General features: G+C 46.7%; 1 protein-coding gene across 2 annotated transcripts in view; it reads right to left on the bottom strand.

Moving 5' to 3' along the window:
* Positions 1 to 9: 9 nt before the first annotated feature.
* Positions 10 to 17,493, bottom strand: part of PDCD11 (programmed cell death 11) — a 42,296-nt gene continuing 24,812 nt past the window's right edge. The window contains exons 19-36 of one of the 2 annotated variants that reach the window (XM_064269357.1): positions 17,017 to 17,132; positions 15,166 to 15,707; positions 14,214 to 14,276; positions 13,257 to 13,365; positions 10,863 to 10,952; positions 10,551 to 10,653; positions 9,979 to 10,156; positions 7,933 to 7,989; positions 6,906 to 7,028; positions 6,199 to 6,321; positions 5,314 to 5,608; positions 4,975 to 5,091; positions 3,847 to 3,996; positions 3,405 to 3,649; positions 2,514 to 2,682; positions 1,749 to 1,902; positions 1,086 to 1,251; positions 10 to 338 (exon numbers count right to left, since the gene is read on the bottom strand). In XM_064269357.1, the coding sequence (XP_064125427.1) occupies positions 167 to 338; positions 1,086 to 1,251; positions 1,749 to 1,902; positions 2,514 to 2,682; positions 3,405 to 3,649; positions 3,847 to 3,996; positions 4,975 to 5,091; positions 5,314 to 5,608; positions 6,199 to 6,321; positions 6,906 to 7,028; positions 7,933 to 7,989; positions 9,979 to 10,156; positions 10,551 to 10,653; positions 10,863 to 10,952; positions 13,257 to 13,365; positions 14,214 to 14,276; positions 15,166 to 15,707; positions 17,017 to 17,132 (2,972 nt within the window). In that variant the 3' untranslated portion in view covers positions 10 to 166. Of the gene's footprint in view, positions 339 to 1,085; positions 1,252 to 1,748; positions 1,903 to 2,513; positions 2,683 to 3,404; positions 3,653 to 3,846; positions 3,997 to 4,974; positions 5,092 to 5,313; positions 5,609 to 6,198; positions 6,322 to 6,905; positions 7,029 to 7,932; positions 7,990 to 9,978; positions 10,157 to 10,550; positions 10,654 to 10,862; positions 10,953 to 13,256; positions 13,366 to 14,213; positions 14,277 to 15,165; positions 15,708 to 17,016; positions 17,133 to 17,493 lie in introns of both variants that reach the window. The other variant, XM_003409138.4, reaches the window with a different exon arrangement.

Consider the following 17,493-nt stretch of genomic DNA (forward strand, 5'->3'; position numbering starts at 1 on the left):
TCTTTTTCATCCTGACAGGATTACTCAAAAGTGAAAAAAAAAAAAGGGTGCTACAAAAAAGCAGCACTTAAATACTGTCCTCAGGCAACAGAATTTCTCACCTGCCCAGGAGCCTGAGGCTGGGCAGGGCTGGGCTGCTTGGAGTGCCCCTGGGGGCCAGGGGCTGCTAGTCCTCCAACACTGAGCTCTTAGCTTCCACGTATTCCAGGGCCTTTGCCTTCACTGCCTGCACGTCCTTCTCAGTGCCGTGCTGCTTCTCATAGTCCAGGTAGCGCTTGAAGAAGAATTTCATTCGCTTGGGTGCCAGGCTCAGGTGAATGACCCGCTCAAAGATGTCCCTGTGAAGAAGAGCGGGACATTAGCCTCACAGTCCCAGGCCACACGATCCCTGGCTGACACACATGCATGGGGTCCGCTCTCAGTCCAGGGCCTCTGTCACCCAGTACTCCTACTTCTACCTTCATTTTCATACTATCATTGATTTCCGTGACACCCCTGCAGAAAGAGGTAACAACAATCCCATTTTCCAGATGAATAGAAGGACACTCAAAGATGTCAAGGAACTTACTTGCCTGACATCACACAGTGAATTAGGACAAAACTACTGGGTTGGGGATAATGAGGTATGGCTTTGGAGCAAGCACCGCTGTAAACCCACTGAAGCACCCTGGGTCCTTCAGGGCACCTCCTGTTCTTTCTGGACCTCAGTTTACCCATCACTAACCCTCCCTGCCTTGTGAAAACACAGGGAGCGAAAATGAGATGATGTCTGTGAAAGTTCCCTATAATTAAAGCCAGGCACAGTGCTAATTACAATGGAAACCCAAGCCTCCTGTCTCCCAGGCCGGGGGCCGGGCTACTTCCTGCCCACGGATCCTGAGGCAGACTACGCAGAGGCCAGCCTCTGAGGCAGAAAAAGAAGTTGGAAAAATTACCACCATAGGACCTAATGCATCATAGCAAGCTGTGTTTCTAGGTGAGTAAGAGAACTGGAGACGCCAGGAGTTGCCCTAGGGTACAACACCAGTTTGGCCAGTGCCTTCCTCCCCCTGCAGGGAGTCCAGCCTGCTGTCTTCCCCTCTTACCGGACTTCCTTCTGGGTGCCATGCTTGATGGTCATATCGATGTACACCGACCACACATCTGTGCGCTTTGGGTAGGTGCTCAGTGTGTTCTCGAAAATGGCCTTAGCCCGCTCCTTATCCCCCAGCTGGAACTCAAGCTGGGCAAACCTGGCAATCACATCCACGTCTGCAGGGAGAAGGCAGCTCAGAAACAGTAAACAGACAGACCCCTCCCGCAACACCATGGGCTGCAGGGACAAGAGTGAGTCAGGCTCCCTGCTCCTGGACCCAGGTTATGACAAGTGGAACAAAGCCTAACCAGGACAGCGGGTGGGTTTAGGGCCAAAGGACAGTACATAGGTGGGCACTGACCTAAGACTTCCATCACAGGCACCCTACCATCTACGCCCAGAAAAGACTTGGGCAGGGGGGCCCAAGGGGCAACAGAATTAGTGCTTTTTTGGTTTTTGTTCCTGCATCCTTTGGAGTTCTTTCTGGCACTTGAAATGCAATTCGTATTCTTATGCTCATGAGCACACAATCAACAGAGAGGTAACTGTATCCCCCACAAGGCTGTCCTAACTGAGGCAACACCACCCACGGATGAGATGGCCCCCAGTCTCTATTCCCAGATTCAAGAGAGCCATTCAGGAGCCAGGCTGGCAGGTAGGAATAGGCACTTACGCTCCTTCTGAGGCAAGCACTCAAGGGCTCGCTGCAACACGCGGTGACTGGCACCAGCCTGGCCCCTTCCCAGAAGGAAGGAGCCGTACTTGATCCAGACGGCTTTCTCCTGACGGAAACGCTTCAGCATCCGGTTGTAAAGTTCACCAGCTTCCTATAGGAAAAGACAAGGTAAGCTGAGGAGAAAACTACAATGGTGGCAGCAACAGGGACAGGCAATGATGCTCATGAGATTCCAGATGTGGGCTCCCAGACTCTAAACTAACAGATAGCTATGCTGAATTCTTGATATCTGACAGGGCGGCTCGAGGAGGAGAGAGCACAGTGGGAGCCATAAAATGATGTGGGGTCTCCCTACAAATTCTGTGCCAGTAAATGGGCTCCAAGACTAGACAAAAAGATGTGAAAATGACGAGGGGGCATGAGAGAGAGAAAGGGGGGCAGTGGGCCAAGATGTTACCTTCTGTCCATAAGGCTCCAGTCAGCAGCCCAGGGATATACCCCAAGGGTCCACTGGCCCTTCACTGCCAGAGCCACCAGATCCCTCATCTTCATTCCACCTTCCTCAAGTGGAGGTGAGGGACATGACTTTCTTCACTTGGAAGATGAGGAAGCCGGGCCTAGACATCCCATAGCAATCCTGAGGCAGGCCTGGATCCTGAGCCCCAGGCCTTTTCCCTGAGACTGCTGCCTCTGCGACTCAGGAGTTAGGCTCTGAGAGGCTGGGGACCCTCTAGCAGCTGCCCACCTGGCCTAGACCATTACCTGGAATTTCTCTGACTTGGTGTAGATGTCAGCCAGGTGCAAAAAGACCTTGAGAGGCTCATTGTACTGCACCGCCCGCTCAAAGACCTTGGTCAGTGACTCCTGAGAGCCGTACATGTTCTCTAGGTTCAGCAGAGCCACCCACACGTTCAGCTTCTCCTGCTCCTCTCTGGAGGAAGAGCAATCAACAAATGAGCTCCACCAGTCCAGCCCAAGGAGGCCCCACTCCATCCAGGGACAGTGACTGGAACCACTTCCGTGTCCCCAGTCCCCACCCTCAAGTGCAGGTACTGAGAGACCCTCTCCCCACTGCAGCTCACACAGAAGCAGGAATCCCCCTCACCCCCTACTCTTGGCCCAGGGGCTACGTGGTTCCTGCCTCCATTCCTGGGAAAGAAGCTTCTAAAATCTCAGACTAGCCTGAGGTTCAGGCAGGAAGGTGCAGGATCTTTGGTCTGATTACCTCTCCAAAGCAAGAGAATGAGGAGAAAGATCTGCCATCCCTCTTCAGCAAACTAACTTGACATTCTGACTGGAAATTGTGGGTTTTCACAAAAGTATGTGTAGAGCTGCTTTTCCTACTCTGCTTCTGCTCCAAACTGGGCACCTTACTTCAGTGCGGGGACTCTTGTAAATGTTACCTGTAGCTATTTCAGTGAGGAGGGCTATAAAATATAAATGAGCAGAAGATCTATTTCACAGATGGTCACACCTATGAGAGAAAGCCTGGGAACCCATGGGGCCCCTGGTGGCAGCCACCCAAACTGCAGTCAGCCTGCCTAGGAGGAAAGGACCTGCAGGCAGCAAACTCTGCAAGCCCAGAACCTGAGGAGACAGGTCCTTCCCATCAAGAGGCCCCTCTCTAGAGCAAGGAGGAGGCAAAGTCTAGACCTGAAGGAGATGGTCTTGAGAGCCCGCTCGGCCACGGCACGGGCCTTCTCGATCTCTGTGGCCTGCAGGTGGAAGGCCATGTACTGTAGCCACAGGATGGAGCTGTTGGGGGAGCTGAGCACGAGTCGGTCAAAGTCATCTGCTGACTCCGGCTGCCTCCTGGGGTCCATTAGGGCCTCCTCAATGCGGGACAGCTCTTTCTCTGCCTTCTGCTTCTCCAACGCCTTTTCCTTCTTGTTTTTCTTCTTCTGGTAGGGAAGGCAGAAAAGTCAATGAGTGGTCTGCTCCTTAGACCCTGAGTGAGGGGGAGCTGAGGAGGAGCAGGGCAGTCCCTGGGCTCTATCAGTCCTCCTTGGAAGAGACACTAAGGCTAGGATAGAGCACAGGAGACAGGCACTAAGGGCTCCCTGAAAAAAGGACAAAGCCCTGGAAAATACAGCACCGTGGCTTCATGTGGCTTCTCGTCCTCCTCGCTGTCTGAGCTCTCTCTTCGAGGTGGCAGGGCCGGAGTGAGAGAGTCTAGCCCCACGTCCCACATGAAGCCTGAAGACAGCTGCAGCCGGGGCACCTCTGTCAGCTTGGCCGGCTTCTCCTGGAGGATCACAGAGGCATGTGAGGAAAGCACGTGGCTCCGTTGGTCCCTGCTCCCCAAGTCACACCCCACCTGGAGGAGCATGGACTCCCACTTTGCCCAAGGCTCTTGCTCTCCTCCCAGCGCCAGGTTAGGCATAAACTTTATAGTAGTGACACAGAAGTTTTCTTTTTAAGTAGATTTACTTAAAATAAAAAAAAAAACCAAACCCAGTGCTGTCGAGTTGATTCCAACTCATAGCGACCCTATAGGACAGTACAGAACTGTCCCATAGAGTTTCCAAGGAGTGCCTGGCAGATTCAAACTGCCAACCTTTCCGTTAGCAGCCGTAGCACTTAACCACTACACCACCAGGGTTTCCGTAAATTTACTTAGGTAACAACTTTTAAAAGTATATATACACACAGAAGCTGGGACAGAGATATAACAAAAAATCTGAGGGTTATTGAGCTGCAAGTACCTAAAGTGTGGGGAGCCCTGCCAACGTGTAAGACCTTCCAACTCAGTCCTCTCAGCTCAGGTATTCCCATTGCTTCATGGAAGCAGACTGCCACACATCTTTTTCCTGCAGAGCAGCTGGTGGGTTCGAACCACTGACTTTTCAGTTCGCAGCCGAGTGCTTAACTACTGCACCACCAGGGGTCCTTTGCTCAAGTATTACTGCCCCATTTTTCAGAGCTGAATACGGGCTCAGAAAGGCTAAGCCTTCTCTTTATCAACCCCACCCCCACTAATTTAATTCAGTTCCACCCAATAAATCACTTACTAGAATTTATTTTATGCCGTGCACTCCAAGGGTGAAACAGGGTCCCTGTCCTCAAGGAACTTATGATCAACTGAGGAAACTAAGAGTCCCACCATCTCCCATTTTACAGCAACTGGGTTTACGCAAAAGAGGACGGTGCCTAGACAGCCCAGCTCTTAGGTAGGAGACCAAGGACTTCCTCACCCAGAGCAGCCTTCTCTCCTCCACCTCACCTTGGGCAGCACAGTCATCTCTTCTATCTCCTCTTCTCCTTCCCGGTAATATACTTCAACACCACTGTCATCCTCCTCTGATGGACCAGCTTTCTTTTGCTTCTTCTTCACTCTTTCCTGAGGTAACAGAAGGGAAAATTGCTGAGCCACCCTTCTTGCCCAGGAGCACCTCCAGAAGCCAAGGCTAACGCCCTCCCTCTGCTCCTCCTGGCCCCACCCAGGGCCCAGCCCCCAAACTCAGGCTGCTCTCACTCCAACAGAAGGCTAGGCAGCTGCCCGGCTGGCTTTTACAATGTCTTCCTTTTCGGGTGAGGAAAGGCTGTTCTCTGAGGGGCTTACCTGCTCGCTTCCAGACTCCAGGCGCCCCCGCTTGCCCTGCTTCTTCACTTGTGGCTGCCGGGGCTCACTCTTCTCCTCGCTGAGCCACTTCACCTCCTCCTGCCCTTTCTGGTTCTTCTCTTTCCTTTTCTGGTTCTTCTTCACCTCATTCCCTTTTTGGTCTTCCCTCTCTGTCTCTGTTTCCCTCTCCTCCTGCTCCAGAAGTGGCAGTCCTATGGAGGCAGGAAGGACGTCTGGCTTCCCAGTGTCACTGGGGAGGAACGACAGCCTCACCAGGCTTCTCTTGTGGTTCAGGCTGTGACAGGGAGCAAGGGAGGGTGGGAAATGAGACAACATAAAAAGTACACAGAGGGGAGAGGAGAAGGGGCATGACTGTTGACTGGGACGGGGTCTCCTCTGGGGGCGATGAAAATGCTTTGGAGCTAGCTAGCAGTGATGGTCGCACAACACTGTGAACGTACTAAATGCCACTGAGTTGTACACTTTAAAATGGTGAATTTTATGTGAATTTCACCTGAATTTTTAAAAAGGTACAAAGGATGCACCATGCAGCCCAAGCCTTCCCTCCCCTCATCAGCCCACAGTTCTGAGCCTTGTCCCTGCTGCCTAGGGAAGGCAGTCACCATTCGTAGGAATGATGTGCACATTTTAGACGGGGCAGCTGTGATGTCTCCCCCCAGCCCGACAACAGGAAAGTTTCCAAATCTGCCTTTACTTAGAGGCTGGGGCTGAGGCAGAAGGGGTTTTCACTCATCTAAATACTACATTCGCTACTATCTAACCCATTTTATTTAAAGTTTACCTCCAAAAGCTCTTCCCAGGGCTCCCAAAGGAGGTGGTTTGATTCACATCACAGAGACAGAGAGAAAGAGAGAAGGCACCTACCTTAGGATCTTGGCTGTGAGCAGCTTCCCTTCCGGGAGGTATCTGCTATAAAGGGCTTTCTTAGACGGGCTGTACTGGGAAACATGGGAGTACCGGGCCAAACCCACAACCGAGGGGCCAAGACTGAAAGGAGAGACAGCGGTCCTGAGATCATAAACACACAACAGAATCCTCGCCAAGTCCAGGGACTCCACTGGCATAGGGACCCAGGTTGTGACAAGGATTTATAACAATTTCCTAGCATTTAACAGAATAAAGGGGAGTTTTTAAACTGGAAAAAATGATGAAGATATGATTGAAGGATTTTTTTTTTTTTTTTGCCCACGTCATAGCATCACGATATATAAATCATAAACTGCTACAAACGTAACAAAGGGAAGGCTGTACCATCTGGTGGTCATGAACATTATGTCATCTCCCAGAACAGTGACAAATCATGATCAAAATCAAAGAAAATCCAAAATCATTTAAAACTGAAATTTGACATGCCATGTTCTGTTCAAAAGGCCAAACAAGAAACGCTTTAAAGCTTTGTTAAAAGTATTAAAAAAACTTGAACTTTTAAAAACTGGTAGAAACTTCTAGACTCTCCTTCCTTCATATTCTCTCCAAAGAAGCTGACTAAGGGACACTGTGGACCCCAGCCCAGGACAGGTCAGGGAAGGCGTTGAGGATGGGCCAGGCTCACTCAGCCCTGCCTCACTCACCTGAAGAGCACACCGTGTGGCTCGACGGCCTTCACATAGCCCCGTAGGAGCTGCCCCTCCTCAATGTCCTGGATGGAGTTAATCTCAGGATCCTCTATTTTGCTTTTCGTCTCTGGGTTTGTTCTAAAGGAACAAAAAAAGGCTTACACATATATTCCTAATGCCTTTCTTCCACTTCTGTCCCAACACATCTGCAATAATCATACTTTGTACATAAGAACATGACCCTGGACCTGTCAGTAGGATGAAACCTTCAGTGCCCAACCCTACTCTCTCCTGAAGGCCTGCCAGGCAGGGCAGGCGTGTCCAAGTTGTCCACGCAGAAACAGGGAGAGGCTGGCCGAGCCAGAGAGGGGTCAAGCCCAAAACACTGGCTTCATAAACATCCATTTCTAACTGTGGAGCAAGCTGACCACACAGCTATCCACTCCATGCCACACTCACCCCACTATCTGTGGAGCAAGCTGACCACACAGCTATCCACTCCATGCCACACTCACCCCACTATCTGTGGAGCAAGCTGACCACACACCCAACCACTCCATGCCACACTCACTCCACTATCTGTGGAGCAAGCTGACCATACACCTATCCACTCCATGTCACACTCACCCCCAGTATCTGGAGCAAGCTGACCACACACCTATCCACTCCATGCCACACTCACCCCACTATCTGTGGAGCAAGCTGACCACACACCTATCTACTCCATGCCACACCTGCCCCCACTATGGAACCCTGGGGGCTAAATCGTCTCCCCTCACCAGGGCCACCATCGTGCAACCCTAAGCACCTGCTTTTGAATGTCTGACGCTTTTCCTAGGGAAATAGCAGCCCAAGCAGATTAGGTTCCTGTAGGAACCTGAATGTCTCCAGCTTTTCTGGATAAAAGAGGGGCAGGGTATGCAGCAGATGAGCAGAGAATAAAGGCTGGAAGCCCAAAGTCCTGTGTCAGACACATGCAGCCTGCCCTCGATCCTCTGAGTGGGTCCTCTTCCCTTCTGCCCCCGACAACACAGATACCCACCTGGACGATCTCAGCGACAAAGTCAACACATGGCCTGCAGTGGACAGGACACAACACCTAAAATGAGAAAAAAGAAAAGGAAATGCCGAATTCTGAGCACTTCTGGAGACAGCAAAGGGCCTTAGCTTCCTTTCTACAAGGCTGACCAACAGATAGGAGAACAGAAAGAGCCAGACCTGGGTTCTGGTTCTTTACTCTGTTGATAACCTGCTGAGGGACTCTGGACAAGTCGCTTCACCTCTCTGGGCCTCAGTTTACTAGCCTGTAAAGTAAAAATAACTCTACCTACTTTTCATGCCCAAGGAAGGTGTTGGGAGAAGGGCTAAGAAGAGACATGAAAGCCTTCTAGAAGATTCAGAGCATTTAAGAGATGAGGCCAGCCCTGTATCAGGTCCTGGGAGTTTCTGATCTCAGAGGAAAAAATGACTAAACCCTCAGGAAACCATGGCCAATGATGACCTAGGTACTACTGACAGCACACAGGAGCTAAGAGGACGACAGTAGTGAGGCCTGACCATAAGGAAGCTTCAGGAGGGACAGCAGAGTTTATGCCTGTGTTGGATTCCCAAACTTATTTCATCTAAAATGGCAATTAGTAGTCCAAAGCAGCTATATAGAAGAATATAGGTACATAATCGTAGAGGTGAAAAGGATCTCAAGAACGACACAGTCCAAATGTTTCCCACCACAGATGTCTGCCTTTTACAACATGGGAGTACAGATCTTTGAGCTAGAAGGAGTCTCAAGGGGTCTTCTACCTTGAGGCAAGTTAACGCGTTATTCATACTTGACAGATGAGGGAACTGCAATTTAATGCTACTCACAAGTTTGGCCATAACAAAATGTATTTCAAAAAAATAATTTTGCTGAAAAGCATAACCTCATTTTGTAAGCCTCAAGAGACAAAACAGAGATAGGACTCATTCTTTTTCTTCTCCCAGGTCCTGGATATATCTGTGCCGTTAGCTCTGATAAGTATTGTGGAATTTAGGCAGGTGTTTGGGAGGCTGGGACGTTGGAGAAGGAAAAGGGCAATTTCTCTGCCTCCTGAAGGTATCTAATCCATCATTAGTGAACTGACTCTTAGAAAAGTCTCTATTAAACTGACATCTGCCTCTTCAATGCTAGTTTATCCAGCCTAGAAAATGGTTTCAAACTTTAACTGAGGTGGGTTCATTTCTGTGTATCTGAAATAGTTCATAAATTAAGCCCCCTAACTGCAAAAAGTCATTGTCCTTTTAAAGAGAATACCTACAGATGACTAAAAATATTTTTTTTAAAAAAAGGAATGCTTCAATATAAAAATAGCAAGTGACTCAGACAAGGAAAGTACAGAACAAATGTAAACAGCTAATAAACATGAAAATGACCATAAAAGAAATGCAAATTAAAATGAGGTATCAATTTTTCCCTACCCAATGGCTGAGATAAAAAATTATTATCCAGTGTCAGCAGAGGTCTCAGAAATGGACAGTCATATTTACTGTAACTAAGAATATAAATTAGCACAGTCTTTTTAGAGGGCAATTTTACAAAAGTGATCAAAAATTTAAATGTACACATCATTTCACCTATCAGTCTCACTTCTAGGAATGTACTTCACAGATACACTTACACTAGCATGCAAATATAGGTACAGAGATATTCAACATTATTATCTATCAACAGAGGACTGGTTAAATAAATCAGGATTTAAAAAAACACATAATGAGATACTATACAACTGTCAAAACTAAGGCTCAAAAAAAGGCAGATTTAGATATGCCAGCATGGGAAAAGAAAGTCTGATAAACTGCTAAGACAAAAAGTGACTTACAGAACAATACATAAAACCAAATTTTATTTTTAGATGAAAAAAACTATACCTATATATACATGCCGAAGTCTGGAAAGATAAAGACCAAAGTATATAACAGCAGAAAACAATGGAGAATAAAATTATAAATTTTCATTTTTTTTATCCCAAACCATGTATTACTTCTACAAATAAAATTTTTTTCCGCCAGTTCTACAGCTAGCTGAAAAGAGGAAGAAAACCTGTCTTACCTGACAATCTTTTGGGGGACAAAGTCTTCCAGGGGTGTCTCAGAGTAAGAGTCACTCACATGAAATATACTCGCTCTTCCAAACTTCCCAAAGGGGAAGGAAACAGTCAGCCCCTCATTGGGAGTCACCTTCACCACTCGGCCCATGGCCACTTCCCCTTTCTCAAGTTTGTGAGGACCTGGTAGGAAATTACGGAGGAAGAATCTGATTCAGGAACAGAAAATAAGCCAAGAAAGAAGCTGGCTGTGGAGGGCAGAGACTGCCTAGGCTGAGTGGGCTAGAACAACCAGAAGACCCTGACTATCACACTGAGTAGCCAAGAAGTCCAGGGTCATGTGGTGGACAATCCTTTCTGAAGGACCTGAGAAAACCAACTGTATGTAAAGGTGTCTCAAACAGCAGTGGATTAACACTAGCCACAGACTAAAGTCCCAAGAGAAAAACTGTCCCAAGAAGCCACCAAACTAGGCATGTCCCAAAGGCATCCTTCCACCTGGGCAGTAATTGAAGACCCCTTCTCACACCTTCCCCGCTCTTCTCTTCCCTGACCAGGCATTGTTTCATTACCACACCTATGAGTGATAGACACAAGAAGGCCTTGCAGGAATCTGGACCAACCACGGTTGCGTTTAGGGCCTGGCCGATCCGGAACTTCTTATCTGGATGTTTCAGAACCTGGAAGGACAAGAAAATTCCTCTGTGTTTTGAAGAAAGCTCTGTCATTTACCCAAAACCACAGCATTTAAGTCTCCATAGCACGGATCTCCAAAGCCAATACCTAAAAGAAGTGTGCAGTTCCTTGTTCCCACTGTGAACACACACACCAGACACTGAATCAAGTTTAGGGAGCCTGAATCTCCTCTCCAGATATCAAGCACACTGACCTTGAAACTAAGAGAAGTGAGCAACAAGGGAATTCTCCCTCGGATGTCTGGAGCAATCTCCACTTCAAGCCATTTCTTAACCACGTTGTACTGCGGGGAAAAAAGAAGAAATGGAATAGGGCAGATACAAACATCTCTTTTGTTCCCTCTGTTAAAACAATGACTCTCCTAAGACCACAGGGCTGAAAAGGTCCCAATCCCACATTGTGCTAAGGGACAGGAACCTAACCCTACACCCCACTGTGGTACCCAACCTCCCGGCTTTTCACTAGTACCCCTCCCAGTGCCTCAGCTGATTAGGAGGCAAAGAGGACCAATCCCCCTGACTTCTGTACCCTTCTCCGAACTTCGCCTATACCCAGTAATTGTTAACCATCTCCGGGGCCAACGTCTTATTTTTAAATCAACTTAGATTTTGATCCTTCACTGCTTAGAGTACCCTGTCCTGAGCACAAAACCCAATTTTCAAGTCTGTTCAATAAAACACTTATCAGGCAGCCACTACACACAATCATTGGTGATAAATAAAAGCCAGGCCCTGCTTTCAAGGAGATTACAATCTCCAAAGAGTTAAGTCAAATAAGCATGCAAATAACCAGAGCAGCAATCAACATGTAGGAGGTACAAATGCTACAAGGATACATAAAAGCCAGTGACAGGGATCTGTGCTGAAACTTGAAGGGCAGTAGGCTACTTCAGGTGTGGCAACCAGTGTGAATAAAGACAGGAAGCAAAGAAGATAACAAAAGGTGCTCTGGGTGACTGGTACACAAGGTACCTAAGGTCAGATTATTAAGCGCCTTAAAAGCCACTCTAAGAAATCCGGAGTTTATGTCTATAGACAATGGGTACTGGACAGGATCAAGGATCACCTACACGCTGACACATGCTTTTGGGTGAAGAATCTGGCAACAACATAAAGGAGTTACCCCTCAAAGTTAAGCCCAGTCCAACCTCTTCTATAATACGTTCCAACTGAAACAGTTCATACTGATTGCTTCCCTTTCTGAATTCCTGTTTCAATCAGGGTTAGAGCACACACTCTGGCCCCCAATTGCTTACTGTTTTGCATTGCAGCTGAACTTTACAGAAGGTTGCTGTTGTTGGGTGCCATCAAGTTGATTTTCAACTCATAGTGACCCCACGTGACAGAGTAGAACTGCCCCGTAGAGTTTTCTTGGCTGTAATCTTTTTTTTTTTTTTTTTAACTTTTATTGAGCTTCAAGTGAACGTTTTTACAAATCAAGTCAGACTGTCACATATAAGTTTACATACACCTTACTCCATACTCCCACTTGCTCTCCCCCTAATGAGTCAGCCCTTCCAGTCTCTCCTTTCGTGACAATTTTGCCAGCTTCCAACTCCCTCTATCCTCCCATCCCCCCTCCAGACAGGCGATGCCAACACAGTCTCAAGTGTCTACCCGATACAAATAGCTCACTCTTCATCACCATCTCTCTCCTACCCACTGTCCAGTCCCTTTCATGTCTGATGAGTTGTCTTCGGGAATGGTTCCTGTCCTGGGCCAACAGAAGGTTTGGGGACCATGACCGCCAGGATTCCTCTAGTCTCAGTCAGACCACTAAGTCTGGTCTTTTTATGAGAATTTGGGGTCTGCATCCCACTGATCTCCTGCTCCCTCAGGGGTTCTCTGTTGTGCTCCCTGTCAGGGCAGTCATCAGTTGTAGCCGGGCACCAACTAGTTCTTCTGGTCTCAGGATGATGTAAGTCTCTAGTTCATGTGGTCCTTTCTGTCTCTTGGGCTCATAGTTATCGTGTGACCTTGGTGTTGTTCATTCTCCTTTGATCCAGATGGGTTGAGACCAATTGATGCATCTTAGATGGCCGCTTGTTAGCATTTAAGACCCCAGACGCCACATTTCAAAGCGGGATGCAGAATGTTTTCGTAATAGAATTATTTTGTCTTGGCTGTAATCTTCATGGAAGCAGATCACCAGGTCTTTTGCCCCAGGAGCCATCCGGTGGGTTGGAACCACCAACCTTTCAGTTAGCAGCCTAGTGTTTATCCCTTTGTGCCACCGGGGCGCCTTTCATAAATGCTAAGAATCTAAAATTCAGTACTGCATTTATTTTAAGTCTTTTCCTATATTTTTCTTTCCTTTTGTAAACTTAAAATAACTTGGGTTTAGTTTAAAATCTACAAATGTGATGAATTCAGAGTTGCTTGCTAATTATTTTGTAAGCCATGACTTTAGCTGCCCAATTAGACCAGAAGTTTTCTAGGAACAGAGGCCATGTACCATCTCCCACAAACCCAGCAATGGTAGCAAACACAGACTTGAATGCCCAGTGCTAATGGCTTTTGTCTCCAATTTCTCCCCCTTTTCTTCTCAAAGAAGGAAGTTTTAACATTGCAAGGTATGTGCTACTCACCCTCTTCAAGAAGCAAGTCACAGTCTGGCCAGCCTGGTACTGTTTAATCTTCTCCGAGGGGCTAACAGAGTGAGTGTTGAGAGCAGTGTGGCCATCCTTCTCCAGCTCACTGGAGAAAGAGGAAACCAACCTCTAGATAAGGCTTCTACTTTGAATTCATCTCCCCTCAAGTGGCCATTTTTTCAGAGGATTTTAAGCAGTTTGATCCGTGGGTCCATCTACTTCTGCTCCCTCCATAAGAAAACCCAACTCTCAGGACTGACAGGCATCTAGCTACACACAACTGGAAGAATGGCTGTTTAAGGTCAGTCCTGGGGTCCACCCTTTTCAGAAACAATCCATTTCTATTCTGATCCCTTCAGGATGTGGATCACAGCTTACCCTCTGAAAGTTACTTCGGAGGCCTTTCCATAGCATCTCTAGGCACAAAAGGCTAACAACCAGGATGAGAAAATTACCCCAAACTGGATTCGCTACATGGAACTACTGAATTCTCCCTCACCCAGAATCCCTCGTGGCATGCTCCTCTCCGCAGAATCCTCCAGAATACCACCTAAAATTCCAGCTCAGCCTCTAGTGACCAAGCAGTAGTCCACACTGAAAGAACATCTATTCTTGGCTACATGTTGTTTACTTAGGGAATTACTGAGCTCTAGAAATTTGAGTTGAGAGCAGGAACGTTTCTCTTTAGTAGATGCTGACAAACAGAGCTGCAATCAGCCCTTACACTGATACTAAAAAAACTCTGTATAAAACTTTTACTTGAATTTTCATATAATTCCTCTAACTAGTCATATGAGGGTAGGACAACGATCCCTATTAGGGAAATAAGACTAACTGGACATAGAGAGTTGAAGTAAGTTGCAAAACTGGCTGAATCAAGATTAAAACAGACATGTTCCTGATTCCAAGGCCTGGTCTCTTCCCATGAGACCATGCTGCTAGAGTTGTCCTCACCTTGGTCGAACACTCAGCTCTGGGATGGTTCGAATAAATCTGGGGTGACTTATTGGGAGAAACCTGGAGAAACAAATAATATCAAATCATTTCTTTTATTCTCAATAACACTGCAATCTAGAGACGAGGACTTCTTCCATTCCACCCCAAGCCTAGCTTACTGAAAAAAACCACCCTGCTCCATCACACCACCACCCATCAGCCGGGAGCTATGTCTGAGGGTTTCCATTCTCATCCTTTGCAGTAAACATTAAGAAGCTGGTTCAAATGATCTTTTAGGAATGTGATATTAGACCATGAAAAGAATGTTCCTTACACATTATATACTCCAACCCTTTCATTTTAAAGAGAAGGAAACGGCTCTAGAGAGGATAAGCTGTCACAGTTAGTGACTGACATTAATATGCAAAGTATTGGCCAGACTTTGAATTCTTTATTTTTTCCCTGTTACATCAAGAATTTCTTCCACAATGACATGTATTGTAACTAGATTTAAAGTAAGCGAGTATAAGGAGATTGAGAACAGATTAATGTATACTAAGCAATAAGCATGCACCAGCCAACTAACAGGCACATTACATGATACATGCTCTCTTTCAATCTTTGAGATGACCCTACAAGGTAGTCATTACCACTACTCTCACTTTACAAATTAGGAAAATAAAACTCAGTAACTATTAGCACATAGTCACATAGTTTTTAAGTGGCAAATCTAAAATTCAAACCCAGGTCTGACTCTAAACCTATGCTCATAACCACTACACTACATTTCATTTTTAAAAGAATCATGAAATAGTATTCTTTGGTAAATACCTGTTGTTAAAGAACATGATTTACACACAATTTTTCGGAATCTATCTATGTTCCCATTCCTTCTCCCACAATTACAATTTCCCCTCAAAGCCTGAGGGTGACCAATTCCCACTGCCCATCCCTCCCAAAGCCTCCATACTTGTATGTCTTCACGTCTCGCCCTCCGATCACCCGTGCAGTGACTGTCTTCCCAACTTTCAGCTTGCTAGTGGGAGAGGTGCCCACTGGAACATCATCTAGAATGTTGGAGGCATGGATACAGCCAATGACACCATCTTCCAGGGTCACAACTACATGGGTGGCCTTAATGGACTTGACAGTTCCTGTGACCATGTCCCCAATGGACAGGGTGTGCTTCTTTACAGTTCCAACAACCAGAGCTGGATCCGATTCCTCATCTTCATCCACTGTCTCAGACTCCTTCCGGGTCTGTCTCATGGTCCTCTTAGCAGCTGGTCCCTCGACAGCTAAAATAAGACCAGTCACTCCTGGTTGTGTGGCCTTGAGGGCTAGAGAGACACCCTGTCCCACCTGCAACTTCTCTGAGTCAAAGCGGAAGGTGTCGTTGAGGTGAGAAGTCAGGGAGAAAGCTGCCAGCTGGCCGGTCTCTACCAAGGAGGCAATGGCAAAGGACTCCTCCAAGTGCTGCACAGTTGCCTGGTACTCACTGCCTTTCTTCAGCTGGAAAACAGAAAAGATCCACCATTCCCACTTTCCTTACAGAACATGGTCACTCATTCATGGCCCACTGGGTTTGCGGGGCCAAGTTAAGGAAACCCTCTGGAGTTCAGGGGACCCAAAGCTGGTCTGAGCTGTAATAAACTAGTCTTCATGCCCTAGTTAGACCTAGTCTTCCTCTTCTGTGAACTGAAGTGGCTTGACTAAACTCACAGGTCCAAATCAAAACCACCAAAGTTAGTTTTTGTTTTGTCTTGAATTCAGATTCCTAGGCCCTGCCCTAGAACTAGTGAATCAGAATTCAAAAAGGTGTTTTGGTGATTCGGATGCACAGCCAGGCCATTTCCAATAGCTCCCCAGCTTTCGAGACTGTGGTTCCTGACTCTCCTAGTCTTGCAGCTCCACCCAATTTGCTCACTCTTCCAATCATTCAACGAACAGTCATTACTGAGAACTTACTGGGTACAAGGCACTATGCCTACCTTCCCCCAAATCCAAATTCTGAGGGATTACTATTGTTTTCTATTCACTTTAAAAACTAGACACTAAGGGTTATATCTATACAGTACTCTGTACCATACTCTATGCTATTAGGTGCTTAATAAGTGTTTTTAGATGATGACCAAATACATACACCAAGAAAAATATTGATTTTGAGATTTCCCTCAAACCCACTCTTCTGTACATGAAAGTGTACAGAAGGCAAGATAGGAGAGGGTGTGGACAGGCAGCCTGGAGGCCAGAACTACCTGCAAACAGGTTTTGTTTGGTTCATAGAGTTTTTTTTTTTTTTCAAATAATAAATCCTGTTCTGCTGCATGTATTCTCAACAAAAAAAATTATAAAAAATAAATTCATGTCTAACATTTATAAATCAAAATAATACCAAAAAAAAAAAAAAAATCTGCTTCTCTTAAAAAGCAAAGACTTAACAATAGGGGACCCAGATATTCCCATATGGCAACACCCAGATGAAACTGAGTAGTCTCTGCCCTTCGCAGGCACAGTGTGGATTCCCCAGCTTTTAAGAGCCCCAGTTCCCACTCCCTAACCCAGCTGCCCACTTCAGCCATTTACAATACCTGTTTGGCTCTAAAGAGAGTGTGACCGTTATCATTTATCATCTGTACCAGAGCACAAGTCAGTGCTATTAATAACTACACCAGGACAAGAGGCACAAAGTGGGACTGTCCCAGACAAATCCAGGTGTATGGTCACCCTACCTGCAGGCATTTGACCCAAGTGTGTGGTGTTGAATGGGTGTAATGTGAAAGCAGGGCAATGGATGAATGGAAGTCATGAGCAAGCTTACCTTTTTATGTTTTCTGTTCACCAAATCTTGGCAAAGGGAAACATGTACTTCCAACTTCAACATATCAACATTTAAGACTACAGCCTTCTTTTTCTGCCCAGATTCCACCTCCTGCCCTGCAGTACAGAACATAGCATTATCACCCTCCTGGGGCAGGGTGAAGGGAGGACAGCGCCTCTCGTGGGTACAGCTGCTACCTCTAAGAGCCCTACAGGCCCTTTGGCTTTTCCAAGAAATGAAAGAGGACATATATCCTGGGTCTATGCGGTCCACAGCTAGGGAAACCAAGGGCTACCTTCCACAGCTCAAGTCGATCCTACTTTATGCAACCTAGTATATAAAAATTATGGCAGTAGTATACTGTCATTTATCTTAATTTACATTCCCACAAGGCAGGCATGTCAATAATTTCTATGTATTTGGAAATTCTGTATCCAGTAGAGGCAACAATGGGCAATGGGTTTCCCCACTAACCAC

The sequence above is a fragment of the Loxodonta africana genome, chromosome 16, assembly GCF_030014295.1.
Source record: "Loxodonta africana isolate mLoxAfr1 chromosome 16, mLoxAfr1.hap2, whole genome shotgun sequence".
Lineage (NCBI taxonomy): Eukaryota > Metazoa > Chordata > Mammalia > Proboscidea > Elephantidae > Loxodonta > Loxodonta africana.